Source organism: Chlamydotis macqueenii, chromosome Z, assembly GCF_036417535.1.
Source record: "Chlamydotis macqueenii isolate bChlMac1 chromosome Z, bChlMac1.mat, whole genome shotgun sequence".
In the NCBI taxonomy this organism is placed as follows: domain Eukaryota; kingdom Metazoa; phylum Chordata; class Aves; order Otidiformes; family Otididae; genus Chlamydotis; species Chlamydotis macqueenii.
Window position 1 is genome coordinate 35,228,453 of NC_141593.1, and position 12,005 is coordinate 35,240,457.

Genomic DNA, 12,005 nt, shown 5'->3' on the forward strand with positions numbered 1-12,005 from the left:
ATTTACATATCTGGAGCTTTGTGATGAGGAAGATATGGATATATAAAAGCCAAATCTTGGGGCTCTTTTTTTTTTTTTTATTTCTGCTTTTGTGCCTGTGCTTGACTGAGACAATGTACTGCAACTTCAGTGTAGCTTGGTAGCAAATAATTGAGTCTCAGGCAAGAAGTTGCCCAGAATCTTTCTGGCAATTGTGACAGCTGATGACTAGTCAAGAAGCATCATCGATGTGAGCTTCAAACATCCTCCAGCAGTGGATATGGTATATTGGGTCCTCTGTTGGGATCCTAATATAGTAGAATTCCCATACTTATGTCAGTTTTTGCCTAGCTAATACAGCTTTCTAGGCAATAAAAACTGACAATTCCCCTGAGGAAATGGGAATATTTATAAGATTAGTTTATGTCTTCCACATGCTAAATTTAATTAGCTTTTTCTAAATATGGCAGTGTCATAAACGAAGTAATGCTTCTGTGTTGTGCAGACATATACAACAGGGTTCTTTTTTCCAGAACCAGAATGAACTATGGAGTTTGATGTATAGATCTGAGAATATAGCTCTGGGAAAAAAAAAAACCAGCAATCTTTACCTATAATTGTACTTTCCTTTAATTAAGTAGTACCTTACTGTCTGCTGGGTGTTGGCACAGAGAAAGGAGATATGGGTCATAAAAGGCTTTGACTTCAAGGAGTCAAAGAATAGATGACTTTTGATCTGTAGGATGCCTTTGCAGCCAGTAAAACAACTTGTTAATACTAGTGTAACTTTTTAATGGATAACTTGAGATTGTGTTGCTCCTAGCCTTCTGACTGGTAAGGAGATAAGGAGATTTCACATGGGTTCAGGAAATAAACATTTTTGGTGGCTATGCATGCCATACTAATGCCTTTTCTCTTTTAGAAACTGGTTCTAGCCCACTGTTCATAACTCAGGATTCAAGTGAGGATGTAGTCTTTGGTGATGTTTCTTCTAAGAAAACAAGTGAAAAAGGACAAAAGAGGCAGAAACTGTTTTCAGAAAGAAGCTGCAGTTTCAGCAGTGAAAGCAGAGCAGGAATGCTACTGAAAAAAGGCAGCTTGGACTTGCATTCTAAAGAAATAGCGATAATGATGGGAGCAGATGCCAAGATCCTGACAGCAGCTTTATCTGGGGCCAAAACTTCACCCCGTCTTACAAACAAATCTTACAGCTTTGAAAGTATTGTTGACCAGCAGGTTTCTAGTGTACGTGGCACTTGGAGTTGTGTGACTGAGAGTGACTGGGAACTGGAGCATACATCTGCACCAGTGCTGGAAGAACCTGGGGAAGGGCAGGAGCATCTTGAGAACGGAAGAGATGAAAACATGACCCCAGTGGAAGACATGAACCTTGAACAGTCAGCTGAGTCCAAAAACCAGAAACCAGAATCCAAAGATGCAACTGCTAAAAGGAATAGCTTTTATGGAGTGGTTAAGCCTATTGAAAGGGAAGATGTTGAAGTAGGCTTGGACCCTTTATCTTTGCTGGCAACTGACAGCATGCAACCAAGACATCCAGAACCTGAGGAAAAGTTGATGTCACCAGTTGCAGCACGTAATTTGGCAGATGAAATAGAAAGCTATATGAATCTGAAGAACCCATTGGGTAGTGAATTTCCCAGCATGGAACTGCACGAGCCAGATAGGGAAGCAGAAGCCTCTGGTACACCTGGTCACTCCCAAGAAAGGAGATCAAGCCTGCCTTTGGATCCCGTCCTGCCATCCCCTAAGTCTTATGAAAGTCGAAGAAGTCCTTCTGTCTCCAGATCCAAAACATTCACTGGACGACCAAAGCAACAAACCTATCCACGAGCTCAAAAGGAGCGGTCTTCATCTTTGACAGGACTGGGTCGTTCTTCTCCACATGGCTCATTAGGATCTGTCGTAACAACTTTGTCCAGCCTGAAGTTAGACAATATACTATCTGGACCAAAAATTGATGTTCTGAAATCAGGCATGAAGCAGGCTGCCAATGTGGCCAGTAAGATGTGGGGCGTTGTAACTTCAGCATATAGTTACCCAGATGGTGAGGCAAGTGTTTTTCAATATGAAAAATTTGGAGAGACAAAGTTAGAGGGGTAACTTCTGTGTCCAGAAGATTGCTCCACAAGATGGTGGTTTTAATTAACTATTCACTTTTAATAGCTATTAAAAATTGTATTTTAAGTATGGTGGAGTTTTACTCTGTCATTAAGAAAACACTTTTCAGACAAAAGCAAATTAAATGGTCTTGAGGCAGTAAACTTAAATCTTTCCTCCCCATTTATTTATTTATTTATCTATTTATCTTTTTATTTATATTTAAAGAAACTGTACCAAGAAACCCTAGTAAGAACAAAATTATGTAGTCTTAAATTATATCATACTGCCTTTCTTATTTTTAAAAAATAAAAAAAAGATTATGAAGACAAATAGCAAACCTAAGAAGTCAAGTTGGTGAGGATTAAAGTTGGGAGTAAAGAACAGCCTGACATCTAGTAAATCAACTCCTCGGGAATTAAGAAAGTGAATATTATAGTTCTTTTTGTAAGCACACTTGATGAACAGAGTCTTTTTCAGAGTATAATGGCACAAATGAAAGAGGAGATGGAAGGGTGATTATTCTATCTTCCTGCTTTCCATATATGTGTTGTTATTGTGCCTCTAAACACAGTTTTCACTCTTAGAAACGCCTCTGCGTGATTTAGTTAACACTTTGGTATGGCGTTTGGCTTTGGAGATCTTTTGCGTCCCCTCTTCAGGCTGTTAAGATAGCTTCTTGTTTCCTTTTTCAAATTCTCCCAGCTTTCTCCAACCTCTGGTAGGAAAGGGGAACAGAGTGTCTGACTATTTCTACGTGAAACAAATTTAAGTGATGTTACTAATAGGGTCCTTTCTATTAAATAAGAAAAACATTTTTCTGAATTTTTTTTTTAAATCAGATTTTGCCTGTGACAATGAAAACTCACTGGTTTGCTTTTTCCTGTGTTTTTTCCCTGTAACTTAGGTTTTCCTGTGTGCCTTTGTATTATACTGACCTTTTCTTTAGAATTTTGTTAAATGGCACATCATAATCCTCTTGACATCACTTAAAAATTATAATTTCCTTCAAGAGTCATTTCATTCTCTTTTATTTCTGCAACTTCCATTTTTTAATATCTTAATTATAATTTGTCGCATCCCATGTTGTAGTGACTTATTGCTGCATCAGTTCGGCTGGCAAGTTTCATTCTTGTTTTCAATTCTGAAAACATGACTTCCACTCGGACCTTTTTTCTGATAATTCTGTTATTTTGTTTAATATCTGCCAAATCACAATTTATGCATAATTTTTCCTGTTTCTCCTGTCGTGTAGAAGTTTACATCCTTGTCGCTTTGTCATTCAGTTTAATCCTCAGCTAAGTATTTTCACTGCTAAAGCCTTTAATTTTTCTAATATCCTTCTGGTTTGTCCAATATCAGCTCTTTTTGGGGTGATGTAGATTTATCTTACATCTAATGAATTTTTTCCATCAGGATTTCATCTTAATCTGCTACTGTAATTATTTATTTATTAGAATAAAGATGGAAGTCAAATAATGGATCTGGAAGTACTCAAAAATCCTAATTTTCTTCTTTTTTATTAAAGGAAGAAAATGATCGAGCAGACTTTAACTTCCCTGCTGGTTTTGAAGATAGTATTTTAGGAGATAATCTGTCATCAAGAACTGGAATCCCAGGGCTAATTACAAATGAGCTTGCACAAAGCACTACTAGTCTTGGCAGTAGCAGTAGCAGTGGAGATGCAGGAAGACACCATTACAGTGCAGGTGAGTTGTGTTTCCCTTCCACCACCCCCATAATTTGTTTATAATATAATAAACAGGGAAAACTATTATATGTTAAATAACAGTGGAGGCTGTGGTAATCTGAAATTATTTCAAGCCCTTGAAATAAGTACAAGCAAATTGGTACTTCCATTGTATACTCTTCTCTTGCAGTAGATAATGCTGCTCTCTTTCTTGAATATACTAAAAGTTGATACAAAATACAGGGATTTAACTGTAAAAATACTTCCTCTGTGTACGTGATAGGAAGATTCCTAACTAGTTACAGCCAGGAATACCTGCTGATTCATGTAAAGTCATAATACTCTGAAAGTTCTCAAAATATTAGTACAGAAAAAGAGAGCAGTGTTCAAGAACTGCAAATAGTTGCATAACTAACAGAGGCAGGTCTTCGGGGGCGGGGGGGGGGAGGGAGAAACCCAACAAACTGAAAACAGAAGAAAAGAAAAGAAACCCCACAGCCACAAGCCCACAAAGAAAACCAAAGCAACACACACATGAATGCATCAGCGTTACTGTGGAATAGGAGGTGTTGGATGCATACTTGGTTTGAAGTTGTGAAGGTAAATAATTGATTCATATATAATTGCTAAATTGTCCTTCCCCCTCATCCTCCCCCCAGTTCTAAAAGAGGATGAAGTCAACCTAATAATTTTAAGTTCTGATTTGATTCAATTAGAATTTATTCTTATTTTGTGAAAAAGATGTGTTACTGAACCAGCTGGGTGTTTGGTTTAGCTCTCCTTGCAGTACTTTAATGATGCAAATATTGTAAAGCTATCTGCATCAAGAGAGGAAGAACTGTCTTGCAGACTGGACATAAGCCGGTCCTGTCTAGCAGAATCTTGATGAGATATCTTCTAGTTCCAGTTAGGTCAGAGCGTTATAAGACCAACTATACTATGAAGAGTAGCAGCCGTCAACAGGATATGTAAAATTTGTTCACAAACATAAACTTTAGCTGAAGAAGCAGAGGAGCCTTCTTTATGATGAGGGGACTCTGGTTGTCATTTTTTGAACAGGAAAGTTTGACTGAGTTTGTCAGAGGAAGTAATGCTGATAGTTTTGCTTCCTAAAACTGATTCCAGGCATTTCCTTCTGGTAAATATATTCCAACTCCTTTTCCCCATCTCCTGGGCAAAGCTGATAATGCTAAAACCCAGCCTTACCAAAGAAAGATTATTTGTTTTATTGCAATGTTAGCCAGGGAAAAACGTAAGCACAGTGAGGGTATGTTTGGTGTCATGTGGCTCACCTGGTACTGTCCTCCTGTTTTGTATTTACATATGGATGTATCATTCAAGAAATCCTGAACAACTTTTTAGAGTATATATATTGAGGAATCTTACTACTCCTTGCCATTTTCTTTATTCTGTCTTTGTTTTTTTTCTGATTTTATTCACTGATTTTTTTTCTCTTTTACCAGTCTGTGATATATTGTGTTAGACCAAAAAAAACTTTTGAATTGTTAATCCCAAAAATGATATTTATCTATATTGTAATTATAATATCAGTGAATTACAGAGCTACACATGTATTTGGAGATCTTTGGTACAATTTACTGTCTTGGTCAAACAGAAGTTATTTTTTTTGGGAATGGATTAATTACTCTTTCATTGCATACAAGACCCAAATGACTCTTTCCCTTTAGGTGACATTTCATTCCCAAGAAGTATGAAAGTTCTAGATTCCGAGAAGTCAGAGCACAGCTCTTCACATAATACTAGTTCATCCAGCATTTTCCAGAACTATGCAATGGAGGTAAGATTAATAAACTCATAGATGAATGATATTCAATATTACTGTATGCATTAATTACCTATTTTGTTGGATTGTGGTTGAATTTTTCAAAACAATTTTTTTCCATGTTTCTGCTGCAGTGATGCCTGATACTTTTAGCTCATGGTGTGACAGTAGCTTTAAAAAAGAAAAACGTGTTAAATGCTTTTATGTTTCTCTCATGTTTAGAGAGAAAAGAGAATTGAAGGAAAGGTCAAAATTTGAAGTGAGACAGAAATTAGAGAGGAAACAAGATTTTTTTTTTTTTCCTTTCAAGCTTTTTTTTCCCTCTCCTCTCCTTTATGAAAATTGTGTTATTACTAAATAACTGTGGTGGGTTGACCACAGCCAGCAGCTAAGCCCTCAACCAGGCACTTGCCTTTTGTCAGGATTGGGGAAAGAATAAGAAGGGCAGAAATGAGGAAAAAAAGCTTGAAGGTCGAGGTAAAGACAGTTTAATAAGTGAATTGGAGGGGAAAAAAATAAAACAGGAGCGGGGGACAAGAAAAAACAAGTGATGCAAAGGTAGCAGGACACCCCAAGCAACAGCTATCTTGGAAAAACTGCACTCCACATACACAGTTTTATTGCGAACCGTGATGTTGTATAGTATCTCTTTGGTCAGCTGAGGCCAGCTGTCCTGGCTGTGTCCCCTCCACATCTCTTGTGCACCTTGCTTGGTTGGGGACAGAATGAGAAAGCAAAAGTCATGATGGAGTGTAAAGCACTGTTCAGTAATAGCTAAACATTGGAGTATTATCAACGCGGAGTTGGTTACCAGTCTAAAACACAGCACCGTAAAGACTGCTATGAAGAAAATTAGTTCTATCCCAGCAAAACTCAGCACAATAATGATTTACTGTGCTTTTCTCTAAGGCTTTCAGACTTCAGATACGTAGGGAATGGTCACTGTGTTCGCCTTGGTGACTTTCCTTTCAGCTGTACTGTTATTTTGCTAGGTCCCGTGTAATTTTCTTTTATGTTTGATCTTCTGGAGATCTAGGCTTGTCAAACTTCATTGCATCATATAAGGGGCATAGCATAGTAAAAGAAAAATGTTGCTGCTGGGCGTATATCTGAAGTATATGCTGTGTTGATCTAACATACATATGTGTTTGGTGGTGGTTTTTTGGTTTTGTTTCCTGTGAGGGTGAAAAACGAAGTAAGAGGAAGCATATTACAAGATCATTCTTTACCATCTGTTCTCCAGTTCGCAATCTAGTTTAGTGATGAGACTTTTATTAGGTAAAAGCCAACTTTCTGTTTTTTCCACATGTATTGGATTTGTGTGGCAAGGTTTTAGTAGTGGAGAGGCTACAGGGGTGCCTTCTGTAAGAAGATGCCAGAAGCTTCCCCCATGTCCAACAGAGTCTCTTCCAGCGGGCTCCGAGACAGATCCACCACTGGCCAAAGCTGAGCCATTCAGCAACAGTGGTAGCACCTCTGTGCTAATGTATTTAAGAAGAGGGGGGGGAAAACCTGCTGTGCAACAGCAGCTGGGAAAAAGGAGTGAGAATATGTGAGAGAAACAACTCTGCAGACACCAAGGTCAGTGAAGAAGGAGGGGGAGGAGGTGCTCCAGGTGCCAGAGCAGAGATTCCCCTGCAGCCTATGGTGCAGCCTGTGGTGAGGCAGGCTGTCCCCCTGCAGCCGATGGAGGCCTACAGAGGAGCAGGTACCCACCCTGGAGCCTGTGGAGGACCCCACATTGGAGCAAGTGGATACCCAGGGGAGGCTATGGACCCACAGAGAGGAGCTCACACTGCAGCAGGCTCCTGGCAGGACGTTAGATGCCATGGGGGACCCCATGAGAGCACTGTTCAGTCTGGAGCAGTCTGTTCCTGAAGGACTGCACCCCCGGAAAAGACACTTGGAAAGGATCAACACTGGAGCAGTTAATGAAGAATTGCAGCTGGTGGGAACGACCCACATTGGAGAAGTTCATGGAGGACACTTTCCCACAGACAGCGGAAGAGAGTGAGGAGGAAGGAGTGGCAGACAATATGTATGATGAACTGACCATAACCCCCGTTCTGTGTCCCCCTGTGCAGCTTCGGGGCATGAGGTAGCGCAGTCAGGAGTAAAGTTGAGCCCGGGAAGAGGTGGGTGTAAGGTGTTTTAAGATTTGGGTTTTATTTCTCATTACCCTACTCTGGCTTTTGATAGGAAATAAATTAAATTAAATTCCCCTAGTCGAGTCTGTTCTGCTTATGACAGTAATTGCTGAGTGATCTCCCTGTCCTTATCTTGACCCATCAGCCTTTTGTCATATTTACCCCCCTGTCCACTTGAGGACAGGGAGTGACAGAGTGGCTTCACTGGGCACCTGGCATCCAGCCAAGGTCATATCACCACACCACTATAAAGTTTTCTTTTGTGTTTAGTTGTTGGGGTTTGGTTCATTTTTTGTTTGTTTGGTTGTTTTTTTTTAAGAAGTAGTCATGTATTTACTTACACGATTCAAAACAATTTCTATATGCTGAAGGTGTCATAGAAACAAGTAGTTGCAAATACTAAATGAGTCGCGTTTCAGGGTAAAGCTTCTTCCAGATCTCAAGGTACCTAACAAAAAATAATTATTAATGTTTGCATTTCATAAGTAAAAGTTATGTGGATAAGATAACTCTGAGTATGGTGAGTAAGTAGTGATGAACTCATACCTCCCAGCTGGCATTCTGACACCTGTTAAACCCCTGTAGATACTAAGCCTATAAAACCAGTTATAAAAGAACCCTGAAACAAGACTGAGAATATTCATTCTTTGCTGTTCTAGGTCTTGATGTCAAGCTGCTCTCAGTGCAGGGCTTGTGATGCTTTGGTTTATGATGAAGAAATTATGGCTGGATGGACAGCAGATGATTCAAACTTGAACACTACCTGTCCTTTCTGTAAAAGTACCTTCCTACCTTTGCTTAATGTTGAATTTAAAGACCTACGTGGCTCTGCAAGGTTAGTGGGTTTTACAGATACTCTCTTTCTGCCTTCGCACTTGTACATGGTTATATTTTTTTCACAAAAGGATCTTAGTTATATTCCCAGTATTTTTGTCCAGATGTTTGCAAGAATGTCACTGCTCGTCTGATGATCATGATTATTCTGAAGGGAATTAGAAGTCACGTAAACTATTGAGTTTCATTTTAAAACAGCCAAAAAGTAAAGAACTGGTTGCCTTATTAACACTTTCTTTTGTTTTGTTTTTTCTTTGTCAATGTGGAGAATGTATAAGTCTGTTTTCATTTTGTTTAGCTTTTAAAACAAAGCTAATGGATCATGAACTTTTTAAAAGCATATGAAGCAGTTTTTAATTCTGGCAGCAAAGAATTTCTCCCGAATTAAATTTACTAACAGCTTTTAGTTGCAGATGCTCCAGCTTATTGCTTCTCATTAGTTCTGCAGTTTAAGCTTACTATTTTTACCTCTTTTAATTGCACTGTGAAGGCTGGAACTTATTTTATAATTTAAAATGGGTTCTCACTGTAGTTGTTATTGCTGTGAAACAGAGCTTCCATTAGTGTTCTGTAATGCTGAAACTGAACATCTGTAGAGTATGTACTTTAAAAAAACCTTAGCAAAGCAAGACACATTCCTGTTATCTTCTGCTTATAATGGTGCATGGCTTTCTAGTCTATAGTGTCACATTACAGTAACAACCATTTTCAGTGACCTGTCAGCTATTGATTTATTGTTGCTGATTGGGAACCGTGACAAATGAAGGTCACTTGTAATTACTTACGTCCAGCGCAGGATTTCTTATTTTGCGGATCAACTCTCTGTATGTGTTTGTTTACTCTGCCTATAAAACTTATAGTGGAGAAGTAGGATGAAGTTTGTGCCTTGTTGTCAAGTTTTTACTGTTTTGTGTCCTTGGTTTTGCTACTTTTTCAAAGTCAGTGTCAAAAATACTAACTTTTTAAAATTACTTTAGGCTTACATCTTAACCTTTGTATTTTTCTGCCCTCCCATTCCTGTTGTAACTTAGTTTTTTCCTGAAGCAAAGTACCTCAGGAGACAGTTTACAGAGTGGTACCCTTCCGTTACCCACGGATCCCCTGGAGCAGAAACTGTTGTCCAGTCCAGCTGTTGCTGACTTGATCAGTTTTTCAAATCACCCACAATCCAGCCACACCATAGCTGAAGAAACCAGCTCTGTAGCTGAGCAGAGGTAGGTAAAACAGGCTTGTTGGTTCTGTCAGAAATGTATCCGCGCTTCCAGTATTTCTCCTTTACTTCTAAAGTGAAGGTTGGCTTATGTACCAAATATGGTGGAGAGTACAAGTGTAACTTGACAATCATCTGTTTCCTCTCATTCTTTTTGCATGTTTTAAGCATGCTTTTATCAGTTTGAAGGAAGCTCATTCCACAAAATGAGTGGGTTTTAGAGATACAACTACAGAAATAAATCTTCGGGTCCATATGCTATGGAGTGATAAGTAAAACTTCTACTTAGTATTGTTAGAACACACTCACCATTTAAAGACACACAGAAATTTAAGCATTACTTCTCCTTTCCTTGTGTTTAGAACTTAACAAGAAGGACACTGCATTATGGGGAAAAATAAGTCCATTTCCTGGAACACCCTTTTTTTGAGAGAAAGCTCTCGGCGCACTCAACACTTATACCAACCATGTGTTCTATGACAAATAATACTGACAAAAAACTGAAACTCAGACAAACAGTACCAGTTTTGAAACAGGTTGAGGAAAGAATAATTGTCATGTTGGAAGAGAGAAGAACTGAAATAGTGCTGATATGAATTGTGACCTTTTTGGTGGGATTTGTGGAGATTCTGTTTTAATAAGGTTTTTAAAAAATCATTCTTTAATTTGGAATTCTTGATTATCAGTGCCTGTGAACTAATGAGCTAATGCCTGTGTCAGATTATTAAATCAGTGTGATAGTAGTTAGTCCTAATACTCTGAAAATTAAAGGTGGTATTGCTTATGTTAATCTCCTAACTTTGATATCATATATTTTTAACTAAAGTTAAACTTAGCAGTGAAGACCACCTCTAAATTAACCTCTAGCCTCCCTTTGCAGAGTGTTTGGAAGCAGGTACTTTCTGTTTCACTTGATGTTTTTTTTCTTCTATATTGTAGTTGAATTGGTTTTATCCATTTAAAAATTGTTTTCTATAATATTTTTGCTGTGCATCTGACATTTAGCAAAAGTAAACATAAAGGGAGGAGGAAGTAAAAATGAACATAATCAGAACAAGAAAATACTTTTATGTTGATAAAACTGTACCTTCCTGTTTTTCTAAGCAAGGCAAAGCTGTACCAAAGCAATGGTACCTGTGCAGACCTGCAGTGCTTTCAGATTCATGTCGTAGGTTATACCCAGCTCCTTTTCTGGAAGGATGGTTATACTGTTCTTAGAGCTATTTTGTTTTGTTTTGCCTAAACTGTGAAGCTAACTGGACAAATGTGATTCCTTCTTAATAGAAAAACTTGGTTTGGGATACATAGGTGGCACCCTTTCTTTGCTTTCTTCCTGTTGCCATGTTAGCAATTTCATGCCAGTTTCATATTTGCATATTCTCTTCTAAAATCCAAACAGTGGTGTGGCAGAAGAACAGAGTAAAGATCCCAGAACCCTGAAGACATCTGCCAATAATCCGCCAAAAAGGGGAGTGTCCTTGACTCGGAGCCACAGTGTTGGAGGTCCACTGCAAAACATTGATCTTTCCCAGAGACCATCTCACGGCATTTCAACAGTTAGTCTTCCAAATAGTTTGCAAGAAGTTGTGGTAAGTCTAGAAGCTGCACATTCACTTGACAACAAAATATTGAATGCAATGAACTTACAGTGAATAAAGTTATACTACTAGCATTCTTGTCCATTTGGGGAGTGGGAATGGCTGAGTATATTTTCATGTTCTTATGACAAAAAAAAATCTTAGTTCAGTTAATTTAAAATTGATTTTTCAGTACGTTTTACAAATAGTGCTGTTTGATTTGAAATGTTCTCTCTAGCAGAATGAAGCTAGTCTTTGTCTTTCTAAAACTGGAAGTTTGTTTTAAAAATAACTTAACTTCTACAGTAGACTAAACACGATAACAAACACACACAACACACTGTTGCAAGAGTGAAGGTCTGTTCCTTTTCTGCGCACTTACTTGCACTGCTCTATATTCTATTAGGCTTGACTGTTGAGTGGATGGGAGAAGGTAAGAGGCAGTATTGAGACTGTTACACTATGCTTGCAAGTGAAACAAAATGTTTCTCCTCTCTCCTGGTGCTTTTTATTGGCAAGAAACTGTCTCAACATATGAATTTATGATTCAGTCCCACAGCTGATGTAATTACTGACATGTTTCTGCAATCTCCATCACCCCTGGCTTAATACCAGCTTAGCTTGAAACTGCACAATCAGGAACAAGTTATAACAAATCAGTGTTTTC

At 38.4% G+C, this 12,005-nt stretch overlaps 1 protein-coding gene across 1 annotated transcript in view; it reads left to right on the forward strand.

The window, feature by feature from the left end:
- DENND4C (DENN domain containing 4C) overlaps nt 1-12,005 on the forward strand; it is an 80,394-nt gene that overhangs the window by 54,996 nt on the left and 13,393 nt on the right. The window contains exons 24-29 of the mRNA XM_086771493.1: nt 902-2,053; nt 3,630-3,806; nt 5,476-5,585; nt 8,377-8,552; nt 9,583-9,765; nt 11,161-11,350. Coding sequence (XP_086627619.1) covers nt 902-2,053; nt 3,630-3,806; nt 5,476-5,585; nt 8,377-8,552; nt 9,583-9,765; nt 11,161-11,350 — 1,988 coding nt within the window. The remainder of the gene's footprint in view (nt 1-901; nt 2,054-3,629; nt 3,807-5,475; nt 5,586-8,376; nt 8,553-9,582; nt 9,766-11,160; nt 11,351-12,005) is intronic.